This window comes from Brassica napus, chromosome C4 (genome assembly GCF_020379485.1).
Source record: "Brassica napus cultivar Da-Ae chromosome C4, Da-Ae, whole genome shotgun sequence".
NCBI lineage: Eukaryota > Viridiplantae > Streptophyta > Magnoliopsida > Brassicales > Brassicaceae > Brassica > Brassica napus.
Genome location: NC_063447.1, coordinates 35,018,165 through 35,034,117, shown reverse-complemented (window position 1 = coordinate 35,034,117; position 15,953 = coordinate 35,018,165). Strand labels below are relative to the sequence as shown.

At 38.7% G+C, this 15,953-nt stretch overlaps 1 protein-coding gene and 1 long non-coding RNA gene across 2 annotated transcripts; both read right to left on the bottom strand.

The window, feature by feature from the left end:
• Window positions 1-1,588: 1,588 nt before the first annotated feature.
• LOC106428958 (L-type lectin-domain containing receptor kinase S.4-like) lies at window positions 1,589-4,247 on the bottom strand. The gene has a single exon (XM_013869702.3). It carries the CDS (start codon window positions 3,641-3,643, stop codon window positions 1,625-1,627), a length of 2,019 nt encoding a protein of 672 aa, XP_013725156.2. The 5' UTR covers window positions 3,644-4,247; the 3' UTR covers window positions 1,589-1,624.
• Window positions 4,248-9,485: 5,238 nt separating this feature from the next.
• LOC125585489 lies at window positions 9,486-11,298 on the bottom strand. Its single transcript, XR_007322417.1, has 2 exons — window positions 10,208-11,298; window positions 9,486-10,109 (listed from the first exon to the last, which is right to left on the bottom strand). It is a non-coding gene; the product is annotated as an uncharacterized LOC125585489 (long non-coding RNA).
• Window positions 11,299-15,953: the final 4,655 nt, after the last annotated feature.

The following is a 15,953-nucleotide window of genomic DNA, read 5'->3' as shown; positions in this document are numbered from 1 at the left end:
AAGCAGATCCACGAGTGGAAGAAGAAGTGGGAAATCAATAAGGTTCGATTTAATTTATTAAACAATTTTTTAATTTATTAAACTATTTTTTAATTTATTAAACTTTTTCTTTTTTTTTAATTAAAAGGTCCCAAAGTCGATGAACGACACGGTCTGGAAGGAGTTGTGTGCGCATTGGGATAAGGAGGAGACGAAAGAAACTTCTTCCACCAACTCCACCAACCGCAGGAGCGACCGTAAAGGGAAGGGCATCTACAAGCATAACTTGGGTGCTCAATCTATTGCCACTCTCGGAGATCGCATGGTAAGTTCAACCGCTTTTTCTTCAATTATTTGAGTTTCAGAATTTAAATTTATTGTGCATTTCTTCTAATTTCTAATGTTTCTTTAATTTTATGTTTTTTTTCAAGGCGGAAGAAAATGATGGCGAGCCGGTCGATGATCTCGCCCTAATGAGGAGGGCGTATACCAACAAGAAGACCGGCCAGATTGATGACGGTCTTGTGAGGGACGTGGTCGACCTGGTCCAAACTCAGGTGGTAGACGAAGTGTCTCAGCTTCAAACCGAGGATGACGCTTCGACGGCTTCGACCAACTTGTCCCGGTTTCGAATCAACGAAATCGTTGAATCCGTAAGTTCTTTTTTTTTTAAGTTCAATTCATTTATTTCTTGGTTTAAATTTCTAAATTTGGCTTTTTTCTATTCAGTCGGTTCCAAAGAAGAAGGGACGTTTGTTCGGTTTGGGTCGTCGCACCCGGTCGGTTCCTCCTTCTTCTGCACCACCGCCCTTTGTTGATCCAGAAGTACTTACGGCTCAGTTGAAGGACAAAGATGATCGAATATCTTTGTTGGAGACCCAGATGGCGGCTCAACAGGCGGGCTATGAGGCACAGAGGAGGCTGAACCAGCAAATGATGGAGATGATGCAGAGGATGTACCCGAACGAGGTGTTCCCGGACGTGCCAGACCCGTAGTTTTTTTTTTCCCCAATCTCGGAATGTTTTATTTTTATTTGTGAAACTTTGAATATTAATTAGTATGATTTCAATTTTACTTTTAATTTCATATTTTCGAATTTAAATTTCAGAAATTTTATTTTTTCAAAAAAATTAATATTTTTTACATTCCGAGGAAATTAATTATATTTTTCACTACATCGATCGATGCGTTTTTGAACAAAAACGCATCGATCGATCCGTTTTTTAAAAAATATAGCGAGGGACATTTCCCTCGGAATTTTCCGAGGGACAACTCCCTCGGAAAATTCCGAGGAACGGATCCCTCGGAATATACCGAGGGAACAGTTCCTCGGAATAAACCGAGGAAAAAGTCCGTCGGTTTACTCCTATTGATCGATGTATATATGTCCAAACACGCATCGATCGATGAACTTCCGAGGAATTATCCCGACGAAGTTCTACCTCGGTATATTCCGAGGACTTTTCCGACAAACAAGGGATCCTCGGAATTTCCTCGGAAATTTATTTCCTCGGAATTCCGTCGGAAAATTCCGAGGGATTTCAGAGGAAAAAAAAAATTCCGAAGAATTATTTCCGACGACGTGTTTCGTCGGAATTGCGTCGGAATAACGATATTCCGACGAAATTCCGACGATTTTTTCCCTCAGAATCCTTGATGTTTTCTTGTAGTGGTAGTCTCATGCGGTCTACTTAAAAACCTAGCTGAATCCACAAAATCCTCAAACTCTCCAACATTACCACTTCCATCATCAACACACATGCTATCATTCTTATCTAAAAAATCCGGCGCAGGGACAACTTCCGGGGACGGATGCTGCTTCTCTAGATACATAACCACTTGTCTCATCGTAGGCCTAACCTCAGGGGAGTTGTTAGAACATAGAAGCCCTAGTTTGATAACCATAACCACTTCCTCCTCATCAAACTCACCGTTCAATCTCCTGTCCACAACATCTCTAATGTCTCCACTTTGCCACCTTGACCAAATCCAATCAACCATTATAAGCTCTTCCGGTAACGCGTTTGTCTCTATAGGTCTTCTACCACAAGTTACTTCTAAGAGAACCGCACCAAACGCATAAACATCAGTGCTTGTTGTTAACTTTCCTGATTTAGTAAGTTCTGGTGCTAAGTACCCAAACGTACCAACCACTCTTGTAGCTCCCGGATTCGATCCATGCTCATATAGCTTAGCAAGACCGAAATCTCCAACCCGCCCGTTCATTTCACCGTCTAACAAAACGTTTGCGGCTTTAATGTCACGGTGAATAACCGTTTGCTCCCATCCTTCATGAAGGTAGAGTAAGCCAGAAGCAACCCCTTTGATAATTTTGAAACGTTGCTTCCACGTTAAGATAACTTTAGGGTTTTCGTGGAACAAGTACATGTCTAAGCTTCCATTAGGCATGTAATCATATACCAGAAGCAGATCTTGTCTCCTTCGACACCAACCTAGTAACTGAACAAGGTTCCTATGCCTGAGGTGACCAATGCTGGAGACCTCAGACATGAACTCTCGCACACCTTGTCTTGACTCGTGAGAGATTCTCTTGACGGCTACAAACTCGTCTGAATCTTGAAGCTTTCCTTTGTATACTTTCCCAAATCCACCAGACCCGAGAAGCTCCTTGTCCCCAAAACCATTAGTAGCTTTCTTCAACTCTCTATAAGCAAATCTATGCGGACCAAACTCAAGCTCCCACTCTTCAACTCTATCATCATCTTTTGCCCTTTTTATAAAAAACATCGCTGCAGCGACAAGAACCGTGATGATCAAAAGCGAACACGAGAGATACACTCCAAGGATCAAGCCAGGGCTCTTCTTCTTGATAGGACGTGGAGGCCGAGGGAGAGATGGTAAAGACAGAGACAAAGCTTCTCCACTCATGTTAAAGTTCCAACCCAAGATGTAATGAGAACTAGCTAGCATACCGGTGGAAGCAGAGAAACCAACATACATCTCATCTCCAAAGACAGAGGACAGATCTACATTGTAAGAGAGGAGAGACAACTTTGGTTTCTCGGACAATGGAGAGAGCTTAACATCTAACTTTTTCTTGTCTGAATCATAATCAACCCAAGCTTGAAACACTCGACCACTGTCTAAGAAAAGCTCCTTTTTGGTTGTGTTAGGTAGAAAATAGCCAGCTGGAGTTGAAGTACTTGATTCAAGAGTGTTTATATCGATGCCAACGTGGTTATCATTGATATCATCGAAGTCCAAGTCTCTGACGGTATCAAACTCCACAGCTAAGAAGTTGCTAGAGAAGTTAGCTCGGCTTGAATTCAAAAGGCCGAAGTACTGGCTAGGAAGAGAATTTTGGAGATCTGGAGTTGACGTGATGGCGAAGGCAAGTCCGTGGCCTCCAAGCGTGACGTACTCTGGAACCATGACTATTACAAAAGAGGTGGAGAAGGAGAGAGTTCGGTTTTGACCGGGTGGCTTGAACCGGATTGGTGAGGAGTAGAAGGCGTGACCGGTCATGCGACTTGTGTCTGTTGTGAGCCTGAGAGCTCCTGTGTCGGCTATCCCCGCAACTCCGGACAATATTAGATTTGGAGAGGCGTTTTTGAAGCCAATGAAAGAGAAGTCTTGGGTTGTAGATGAAGCCAAGTGTGTGAAGCAGATGAAGAGTAGCCAGCTGAAGACTAAGGTCTCCATCAACAATGTTTATTTAGGTTTTGGATTCTCTGTAAATTGTTTCCTTGTGAAAGAAGTAAAGATAATTGTATATGGTTGATGAGCTATTTGGTTCTAAATCTAACATATGGATATGATCGATTAAGAAGAGGAAGAGTTGATGGTGAAGATTATGAAAGCATGTGATGCTGAGAATGATGTTTGTCATTCAGGAACATGTGATTATTTCTAGACAGGTTATAATATTAACTATTCAATAGTATTTGAAAAGCAAACTGAACTTACTTTAACTATGATTATACGAGGTTAGTACTATTTAACATATCGATGTTGTTTATATCAGTCGAGATCGTCGGTATTAATTAGTTTAATCGATGAGCAAGTACGTATTATTTAGTAATGAAACGATGACTTTTTAACTAAATGAATTTCTTATGTATAAATCCCATCTACATTTAATTTTGGAATATGTGGGGATATGTAAACAATCTGTGTTTGTAATATGTCTTTATTGACGACAGTATTATTAACGTTGGTGAGTGATCGTCTCTGTTGCATGATTTTCAAACTGGTAATTTACGGTTTAAATGATATCTTTGGCAATATTAATTATTATCGTTTTTAGAAACACTATTATTATTTATTTTTATATTTTTAGGTTATTTTGACATACGTTGGTCCAGAAACAATATAGGAAATGAGTGTAGGTTGTAGAAGTAAAAAGGGTTTAATGATGTCAATTGTCAACCCACTACAAGAAAACAGCGGCATACTGAGAAAAAAAATCGTCGGTATGTCGTCGGAATATCGCTATTCCGACGACATACCGACGAAAAAAGTCCTCGGAAATAACTCCTCGGAAATTCATCTTTCCTCGGAAATCCCTCGGAAATTTCCGACGGAATTCCGAAAAAACCCTATTTCCTCGGAATTTCCGAGGACCACAAGTTCGTCGGAAATTCCTCGGAATATTCCGAGGAAGATGTCGTCGGAATATTCCGAGGGATAAACTTCCTCGGAATATTTCCAAAATTAAAAAAAAAATTATAAATTTATTTTTTTAAATTGAAATTCGAAAATATAAAATTAAAATTAAAATTGAAATAGAACATATTTAAAATACAAAAAATAATAAAATAGTTTTTATAAATAAAAAAATGTTTTATAAATACAAAATTAGTTTTAATAAATATGAAATCATCTTTTTATAAATACAAAATAGTTTTATAAATACAAAAAATAATAAAGTAGTGTTTATAAATCAAAAAATGTTTTATAAATACAAAATTAGTTTTATAAATATAAATATTTTTATAGATATGAAATCATCTTTTTATAAATACAAAATAGTTTTTATAAATACAAAAAAAATAATAAAATAGTGTTTATAAATAAAAATATATATTTATAAATACAAAATTAATTTTAAAATATAAATCATCTTTTATAAATCCAAAAATCGAATTTATATACAAAGAACGATTTGTATATTTAAAAATAGTTTTTATAAATACAAAAATAAAAAAAATAGTGTTTATAAATCAAAAAAATGTTTTATAAATACAAAATTAGTTTTAATAAATATAAATATTTTTATAAATATGAAATCATCTTTTATAAATCCAAAAATCGAATTTATATACAAAAAACGTTTTGTAAAATCGAATTTATATAGAAAAAAACGTTTTGTAAATACAAAAATAATGAACAATTTATAAAAAAAGTTCTAAATCAATTCAACACAACCAAATCACAATTCTAAACCTATTACACAACAAATCACAATCCTACCCAATCACCCTAACAAAAATCTATCAAAAACCTTCTAAAATCATCAAATCTACTTAAAAACCTAACAAATAGGACCCAAGAGAGTGGGATAGGGTCCTTACATGATTTGTAAGGGAATGGAAAGGATTCTCCGGAGAGTTCGTCGCGAGAGAAGGTGGAGAACGCCAGAAGGAGAGAGAGATCGCCGGAGAGGAAGAAGAGAGAAATGGGGAAGAAGATACGTTTGGAGTTTATAAAACCTTGGGTCCGACGGATATTTTCCGTCGGAATTCCCTCAGTATTTTCAATTTCAATTTTCCCGAAATATTTGGCGGCTTGTTTGCCCGGTTAAATGAAAATATTCCGAGGAAATTCTGACGGCCACTTAAATATCCGTCGGAATTTCCTCGGAATATTTTCATTAATTCGAGGAAAAATAATATCCTGTGCATGTATTTCTATTAATTTATATTGTTCCTCGGAATTTCCTCGGAATATTCCGAGGAAATACCGAGGAACTAGTGTTTGGGGTTTCAAAACATCAATTTTTTTTGCCGTATTTCATTTCTTATACAATTGTAATGCATACCATTGAGGATTCTTTGTATAGATGAGCATAAACCATGAAATAACAAATTTCAAAACGAATTGTAAGTATTCCCTTTACCGTTCATTAAAGTGTATAAGTGTTTCTCTTATGTTGTGGGGATTTCGTTCATACAATCGGAAAAGTGTTTATTATAGGGTAAGGAACAAATTTTTGACTTCATAATGAACGTAAGACACTTAATAAGGGTTATATAGGTGTTATTCAAACCGCAAAAACGTTGTTTTCGGTTTAAAAACTCTATTTCCTCGGAATATTCCGAGGGAATTCCGAGGAAACCCTTTTCTTCCTCGGAATTTCCTCGGAATATTCCGAGGAAATTCCGGGGAACTAGTGTTTGGGGTTTCAAAACGTCAATTTTTTTTAAACGGATCGATCGATGGATATATGTCCAAAAACGCATCGATCGATCACTAAGATGGACCAAAGCGTAACAATGTGATCGATCGATGAGATTATCCCATCGATCGGTCGAGGATATCAAGTGTTCCTCGGAATTTCCTCGGAATATTCCGAGGAAATTCCGAGGAACTAGTGTTTGGGGTTTCAAAATCTCGAATGTTTTTTTATAAACGGATCGATCGATGGATTTATGTCCAAAAACGCATCGATCGATCGCTAAGATGGACCAAAGCGTAACAATGTGATCGATCGATGGGTATATGTTCAAAAACGCATCGATCGATCACTAGTTCGTCGGAATTTCCTCGGAATATTCCGACGGATTGATGTTTCCTCGGAATTTCGTCGGTATATTCCGAGGAAATTCTTCGGAAAATTCCGAGGATTTCATTTTCCGTCGGAATGTCCGTCAGAATACCGTTTTTTTCTTGTAGTGACCCTTCTTATAAATATTTTTCTGATCAACTATTTAGTTCTTAAATTGTTTTATCATTGCATGCAACTTTAAACGCCAATAGTCATGTTCGGAGAATGGACGGTGCGTCTACTAGAGCGACAATAAATTAAACGATGCCGGAGGAGGGTGTGAGTTTAAAAAATGTTGCCGAATGTTGCCGCAACAGTGAAAAGAGTCGCCGCAATGAGACGCGACTGACGCTGAAATTTTAAGCGGTCAGTTATAGCTCGGAAACTGCCGCTGCGTCTATTATATTAACACCGGCGCCTCATTATTTCCGATGTCTTGTGTATAAAACAACAAAAGTAGAGTGTATTTTCTAGACGCCAACGCTGCCGCTGCATTTACAAAAAGAACAGGGCTAATGTAAACACACAAAATAGAAAAAGACAGTGAGCACAATTCTATCTATAAGTATTTTTATTTAGTGTCTCCAAATTTATCTCTAACTAATCAAATTAGGCTTTAAGATTTTACCAAAAAAAAAAAAGGCTTTAAGAGTGTAAAACAAAAATTCAACAAATCACCACCATTCACTACTGGTGTTACCGTTCGTTTTTAGTAACAGTGGGTCTGATTGTTAAGGGTTGTACCTTTAAAATTTTTACTGTAGAAAAAAATCTGTAAATTTTTTGTTGTGGCTTTAGATTTTATTGATGTAGAATTTTATGGAAGGCACTAAAAAATTGCTTTGGATATTTGGCTCTGCAGAGCACTTGTACAGCTAGCTGTAGGTTATTTCAAGAGATATGGTTTAAAAAAGAAATTTGATTACTCTGAATTTGGTGCTTTAGAAATAAATAGGGCTGTGGACAACACATACAACAACTACTAATCACCTCCAGATCTATGTAAGAAAGATATTCCTAGAGAGTAGTTAATACAAAAGAATTACTAGTTATACGCATACACTAGATTAATATCCGCGTCTTGCGGGATAAATATTATATATAAAAATTATTTTATGTATTATATGTTTTAACAAATTATAAATTATTTTCTGTGTTATATGTTTTAACATATTATAAAATAATAAATATATATTAAATAATTAAAAGTCAGTAAGTATTACATATATAATTAAATTGGTGCGAACATATAAATCAATTCTATTAATATAAATAATATTTTTTTATTTGATAGGATATATAATTAAATTTAAATGATATTCATATTCATAATATATTATTAAAATTAATATATATTAAATGATGTTTTCTAGTCATATGGATTTTTGATCATTTGTATCTTTTATACCAAAAATTTTAAATTAATGATAACAAAATTTTCATTGATTAATAGTTATAGTAATTTATAATTTTTAAAAAATTAAGTTGTCAATTTTTGTTCAAATATTTTATTAAAAAAAATTTTCAAAGTAAATTTTGAAATTAAAATATTTATGTATTTTATATGGTATATAGTTTAATCTAAAGCGATATATATTTAATCTTAATAATTAATTAAATTAGATTTTTTACTTATATGATTTTGTTATCATTTGTATATTGTCATAAAAAAAATTAAAACATGTATCACAAAATTTGAATGTGAGACTTTTAACAGTTTTAGTAATTTATAGTCGATTTTGAAAATTAAAAATATAACATATACTGAAAAATCAAAATTTTTTATTATATGGTTAATGTGGTTGTTTAATTTATTTTAATAGTTTAAAATTAAACAAATATGATAGAAGGAAGATACACTAACTTTTATCAAATCTTTATTATTCAAAATCATTAATTGTCATATATACTTTAGCTACATTAGGCAATTTTGTAATTTTTATTTAAAGAAATAATAAAAAATATTAATAATGAATTTATAGTTAGTTTAATAAAAAACTTATTATATAAATAGATGGACCATCATAATTCTCTAATGATTTTAAGAATTATGCTACCGATGATATGTGGCTAAAAAAAAACTCGTAAACATCTTTTAATTAATATACAGGGGATTAGAGTAACGCCAACGCATACAGCCTGGACACGTATTCAGTAACGTGGCTTCGGCACCAGTGTCAGTGCCTTGGTTAAAGGCACTAAATAAACTAATACCAAGAAAACAACTTTATATACTTCCACCACTCGAGAAAATTCATCGAATTAAATATGCTAAAGTATGACGACACGAATTTTCATATAGAACTAGTTTGGAGACCACTCCAACTGCTTCGTCAGGGTCTCCGTCGGTTGCAGAGCCAGGACCTGCTGCAGGGAATCAAAACACAACGACTGCAACAATAACTCAACAGGAAGCCCCGCAACACAACGCGCTCCAGGAATAACATTATTAAACCAGTGGTCATGTACAACTTAACTGGATCCTCATTGGATCCTCTCAACGTGGCAACAAGTCATAAAACATGCACACTGGCGTGCAGCAATGAGTTCATAGTTCACCTCAACAACAGACAATCACACGTGGGATCTTGTCATTAAAGTTAAGAAATGAGTGAACTTAAGAAAAATGAAATGAGTGAACTTTAGAAAAATGAATTTTTCAAAAAAAAAAACTTTAGAAAAATGAAAAGAGCGTGTGACTTGTGTTTGAATGGTCAGGGCATTTGGTGCCCTTTCCCGACTTCACTAGATTATAGAATCACATATTTATATAGTGTATTTGCTTTATCTTTTTTTTTTTTCCTGTTTCTGAACGAGAACCTATTGACTTTATCATCAAATCTGAAACATTTTGATTAGCAAAAAAAAAGGCAATTAATAAAAATATAGAAATAATTTTCAGTCTAATATTTCATAACAAACCCCCTAGGCAGACGTCCTCTGCTACTCTTCGTAATGGAAAAACAAACATCTTTGAAGGACGAAGCTTAAGTGGAAGATCTTGCGTCCTTGTTCAGCTCATATTTGAGAGCTGACACCTCCTGCTCCAGTGACAAAAATTTGGCAGCAGATTTGACCTTCTCTTTATTCAGTTCAACTTTAAGATTCTTGATATGTTCCTCGAGTTCTAGGACATAAGAAACATTAGCATTTGCCTTCTTCCTCTCCAAGGAAACCTCATCAAGCTTTGTCTTCAACCAGTCTAGCTTAAAGCCCGCTTCTGTTAGATCAATCAACTCGCTGCGAGCGTTGCTTAGCTCAGTATCGGAGATGCTATGTGGAGCCTTGTCCAATGAGACCAAGCAGGACATGCATGTATGTTTTCTTCAAAAAGTGGTTCTTTGGTCTAAAATTCACTGCAATGTCCGGGTGCTTCTCGGAAAGCTCCCAAACCGAAGACATCTAATAACGAGAAAAAAAAATGTAATTATATTAACCAGAAAGTGAATAAAAGGACGATAAAACTAACAAGTTCAAGGTTCTTTATAATCAATCTTCACCAATAATATCAAAAACTTCGATTTCAAGTTTAATAGTGAGAATGTTCTTCTCCAGAAATCCCTTTTCTTGAAGCTTTCCAAGAGGCCAGCTCCATGATGAGCCCCAAGCGCAGAACAAGCGATAGGCTTCTGTCAGACATAAGCAGAAAGATATTTATTAAAAACAAAATATCCTTTATCAATCTATTCTACCTAGTATTCTATATAGATGGATGATAAGTTGACTTCCATCAGATATATAATACATTGAAAGTTAATTACCAAGTGTTCGGTGTATCTCTTTGCCTGATTGATTCAACAGAACGAAGGAAAAAATAGCTCGCCTTTTCCATCCATGTGGCAATCGCTCAGTATCCGGAATAGGAATGTTAAACAGGTTGATCCGTCCCGTACCGCAGCGGGCTCGTCTTCGAGCGGATCATGGCGGGTCATGCAGTCCTCAAAATGGCTGACCAAACCCGTACTGCAAAACATGTAGGTCTTTGCGGATCGGCCCGCGGGACGTAGAATTACAAACGAACATATGGGTCCTGAACGCTTCAAGACATGATTCAAGACGCTTTATCAGTTTCATGACGCATCAGTAAGTGAGTTTAGTCGAAGATTGAACAGGATAAAGCAATACACTTGTTAGTTGAAGATTTTAGTTGGATCAAAACACTAGTTTTGTTAGACTCCAAACATTTTAAAAATAAACAATACTTTAGTTGCTGAATCCAAATATTATAACTCATAAGTTCATAACAAATGCTTTATTTTTCTGAATCCAATATTGAATAAAACCAACACCAAATCAAAGATAATCCCAAAAATAAATAAAAAATCAATCACACTTCTTGTTCTTCATCTTTATCACCAACAAGCGAGAAAAAAGATGGAGATTTCTCTTCTTCACCATCAACTTCATCTTCTGCAAATAAGAATAATAGAAGTAAGTTAAAGATATATTGAAACCTAAAATTCCAAAATGTATGATAATGTGAACAAATACATATAGGCAAAACTATGAAGAACCCATTGCGGGAACTAGATCTTCTTCTTCGGTGGAAAGTGAGTTTTCAAATTTCTTATGATGACTCGAATAAGCTCCACCGGTGCAGATCGAAGGTGTAGAACCTAAAATCTACACTAAGTATTTGATAGTGATCGGGGTTTGATCTAGGGAAGACAAATGATGTAGGCAACGATATCTTTAGAACACAACGATGTTAAACAGTTTCCAGTAGGTAAAAATGGACTTTATTGATGAATAAGATCGAATACAATGAGTTGAACTAGATCGAGTGATACAAACGACAAACGAGAACCGTAAAGAAAAGAGTCTAAGATCGGGAGGAAACAAGGCCGATGTTAGTGTGTAGCTCTCTCTAGGGTTTTCAACGTGTCCTTCTTCATGTCTCTTCTCCTTTCTTTATAGTAAGTCGACTTCGTGATCTCCGTAACTGCTCCGCGATCTCCGGGACTACTCCGCGATCTCCGGGACCTCGACTCCTTCGCTTTCGAGCTCGATTGCTTGCTATGGGCTTCGGTTCCTGTAGGCCCATAACTTTGATCGCGGTCCATTAACGTTTTGACCGAATTTGGGTCCAACATTTGTCCCCCAGACTCTTTTGATTTGATCGAAAAGAATAAAGAGGTGGTTAGTTATCAATTCGGGATTTGTCGCTTGATAATCGATGCGATTTTGGTTTGATGGTTCTTGGGAAACCGTTGTCTGGCGCGTAAATTTCATTTTCTCTTTTTATTTTTAAAAAAGGTGTAACGACTATATCAGTCGCCGCTAGGGTAAAACCTAGGTCATCATTATCTTTCTCGGGGATGCCGATAGAGCCGTTAGGATTTCTATAAATACGCGAGGTTTTGCGTTTTCACCTCAATCCTTTTTTGCATCCTTCGTTTTTCTTCTGTTCTTAAAATTTCCTTATCACTGAACTTGAGATGTCTTCTTCGTTCAATTTCCCTTGTTCGACGACTACAGCCAATGATCTCGAGTATCTTTATAAGACGTATGGGGTTGATCGTGCCGTCGCTCTCGATTTGGCCGGCACGACTGAGACTCCCGAAACTGTGCGGGAAGGTTATTGTGGAGCCTATTTTTCTTTCTTTCACTCCTGTGGTTTTATCTTCCCGGTCCCGGAGCCGATACTTGAGATTATGGCGGAGCTTGGGTTATCGCTTACTCAGATCCTCCCAAACTTTCTTAGGTATCTTGTCGCCTTCTTGGTTAGGGCTAGGGAGGAAGGTCTTTCTTTTGGCCTTAGTGAGTTCCGACAGCTCGTTCTGGTGAAACGGAACCAGCAGAACTCTGGTACCTTCCTTGTGTCTCCGCGCCCAGTTCGCCACGTCATCGAGGATATCCCCTACTGCGATGAGAAGTGGCATGAGCAATTTTTTGTTTTAAAGGTGGATCGAGCATCTATGGGTGAATTTGACTTCTCTCGGCTTCCTCAGAGCTGGGCCGAGAATATCAGTTAGTTTTCTTTGGTCTATGTGTCGATTTTTCTCTTTGGAAAGTGGGTGGCTTAACTTTTCATTTTTCTTTGATCAATTCAGCTCCTTCCGGACGCTCTTCGATGTCAGACGGGATTCGTGGTTTGATCAGGATTCTTCATGGAGGTCGTTCGAACTGGTCTTCATTCGACCAAACTCGGATTCGAACTGTCTTCACTATGCCGGAGGGGATCAACAGGGCCCCTCTGGTTGGGGGTTCTGATGACGAGGCCGAACACTCCCAGGAAGTCATAGCGACTCCTTCCGTTCAGGCTAAGTCTTCGGATCGATTAACTAGACAGCTCGTGAGGAGGCCGTCATTCCGTACTTCCGGGTCTGTGACGAGGGGCCAAGCTTCTGGAAAATCTCCCTGGATCTCGATTCACGACTCCAACGATGAAAACGCTTCGGGAGATAGGCGATCTCCTTTCTCGTTGAGCCCTGGCTCGGGGGATGAGACCGTTACGGCGACCCGCAAACGATGCCGGTCGTCGAAGGGTGCCTTGCCCGGCTCATCTCGTTCTAGGTTTGTTCCTGAGGGAGATGGTTCTTTGTTTGCGGCCAAGGTGACCTAATTTCCCTCGCTGGTCGCATGAGGTCTGCAGGCTACCGTCTTCCATCTATTACTTCCTCAGCCGAGAAGGGGGCTTGCGCCAAGGTTGCGGTGGCGAGCTCGAAGGTTCGTTTCCCACCATCTTTTCTTTGAAAGTTTGCTTCGAGGTTCTTATTTGCTTGTCTTGATTTCTTCTCAGGTGATGGCAGCTTTCAAGGAATACGTTGTGGTGATGGAAGACCACGTCGTGGCTTCTCAAAACGACAAGGAATCGAGAGCATTGGTTCCAAAATCAAGAGGCTTTCGAAGGAGCTCGAGGTCACCAAGTGAGAAGGGAAGAAAGATGCCGAGAAGATCGAGGCTTTGACCGAGGATTGGAGGAGAATTCACCAGGAGAACGAGGCTCTTACAACCCAGGTGGTTGCTCAGAAGGCGAAAATCACGGTGCTCGAGGTCGAGAGGGATCGGGACATTCATTGTCCTTCTCGCATTGCTCGTCGTGACATCGAGCAGCGGTACAGAGAGATCCTTGAATCTTTGAAGGATAGGTGGACGAACAAGAAGAAGGAAGTGTCTGCCGAGATCCGATTGCAAGAAGTGACCGCCAACATCGATCTTCTGAACAAGCTCAAGGACGGGGGCCTGACCGTTGACGCAGAGCTTGCTCGTTTAAAGGAGATGGAAAGGGATTGTGAGGACCTCGTCGCATCAGCCGCCGTGCCAGATTGGTCGATCTCTGAGCTCGATCTTCCTCAAATCTCTGAGGACTCGGGGGATCAAATTGGGGGGTCGTTTGTCCCGGTGATACCGCTTCTAGTTAAATTTTTCTTTTCTTTTTGTTTAATATCTTTTTGTTCTCCGCGACCTTTGATCGTGATACCTCGGATATTCTTAATGGATAAGTATAATGTTTCGGGATATCTTTGTTTCCTTAGCTTTCGAGATTCTCTTCGTTTGGGTCGTTGAGATACGATGAAGCCCTGATCCTTATAAAGCTTCGCTTCATTTTTGCTTATCAAAGAAATATGGCTTCGAGAAGTTCAAACCCTCACGAGTGTGATAGGGTGCGAACTCGAACTGGTAGTGCTAATGTGGAACACATTCGATCCAGAAACGTGAGCGAAACGCTCACAGAAGTTCTTCGTGAGGAGACCCGACTTCCGCAGATTTCAACCCAAGAGGTCAAGGACCTCGAGGGTGAAAAATATGTTGCTCGTGTTAAGTCTAGTAGCCCAACAGGTTCGGAGGGGCGTGACCGCCCCCCGAAGAAGGCGAAGACGAATGATTCGGACCATCGTCTCGGTGTTTCGGGTGAAGCGGCCGTTGCTAAACCGTTTCATTGGCAGTTCTCACACTCCAAAGATTTCCCTATTATGAAAGACCCGGACAGTGTTGCTCACTTGGTGAGGCATTTCAAACCTGCTGGGTGTCCGCTTCCTTCTTTGCGAAATATGACGGAACGTGAGGCTTATGTGAAGATGGTTGTGACTCATGCTAAGGTCTTTCTTTTTGACACTCGATCCTTGTCGAATATTTGGTTCGTTCTGTCTGTGCAGATAACGAGTTCACGGCGACTTTTGAAATGCACCTGCAGGACGTCTCGCGCTCTGACGAGCTTTTCGAGATAAAGAAGGTCGTTCGAGAGCTGAAGCTTGGTCTGAAGATGGCTCAAGATCGAGAGCGTGCCAATGCCGCTCAACTGGCCGCCGCTGAGATATTGGGGAATCAAGCTGCTTCGCTCGAAGCTCGTCTGTGAGTTGTGAGTAACGAGAGGAAATCGGCACACGAGCAAGTTTCCTTTTTGGAAGCGAAGGTTGAATCTTCTGCTAATAAGCTCTCTAATGACCTTCGTCGCGCGACTGATTACGCTAAAAAAGCTCTGGCGGATAGCTATTTGGACGTGTTGGTATCTCTGAAGGAGAAGTGGGGGAAGAAGAAGGCCGCAACTGATTGTGAAGCTCGTCTTAGGGAGGTCATGGCGAACATAGATCCCTTGAAGGAAATCATGAATAACAATCTTCTGGCTTCAGATGAGTTGTTGCGACTTCGAATGAAGGAGGTCGAGCTTGGGTCCAAGCTCGATGTGATGGCGGTTTCGGATTTCTCCGTTGGGAAGCTCGATCTGCCTCAGATTTCGGAGGATTTACCAGAGGATTTCTTTGCTAGGGTTCCCTCTGCGGCAGACGATGTGACGAAGTGCTCGGGTGGTCAGTTCGAGGATGGCGAATTTGGCATCGAAGAGTAGCTTTAGGGGTTTTCTGTTTCTGTTTTCCCTTTTTGCTCCTTGTTGCTTTATTTATTATTATTTAATAAAGAGGGGGTCGTGAGTACCAGTTTATTTGTTGTTATTATTTAGTTTTTGTGTTTATGTGAGGCCGATCTTTTGGACCGTGTGTCGATTTGTTGTAGATACTTTCATCGATGGTTTTGTTGTAACAAAAGGTTTTGTTAGCTAGTTTTGTCGCGCTCGTTGGCGGAGTTGGCCGCAACCGAAGACTTGATCAGGGTCTCGGTTTTCGGTCGACTGTTATAGTTTTGCGGTTTGTAGATTAGGAAATCTGATATGCTCGAACTGTGATATTAAAGACTATATTTCTTAATATGTCAGATTTTGTTTCATTACAGATTTGTAACAAGAAGGCAGTTTAATATTGTTGTGCCGCTGTTCCTCGGGTAGTGCGATATGCTCGTTCTGAGTTTTGT

Excerpts from the sequence above, each read along its gene's own strand:
- LOC106428958 (XM_013869702.3), bottom strand. The coding sequence starts at position 3,643 with ATGGAGACCTTAGTCTTCAGCTGGCTACTCTTCATCTGCTTCACACAC.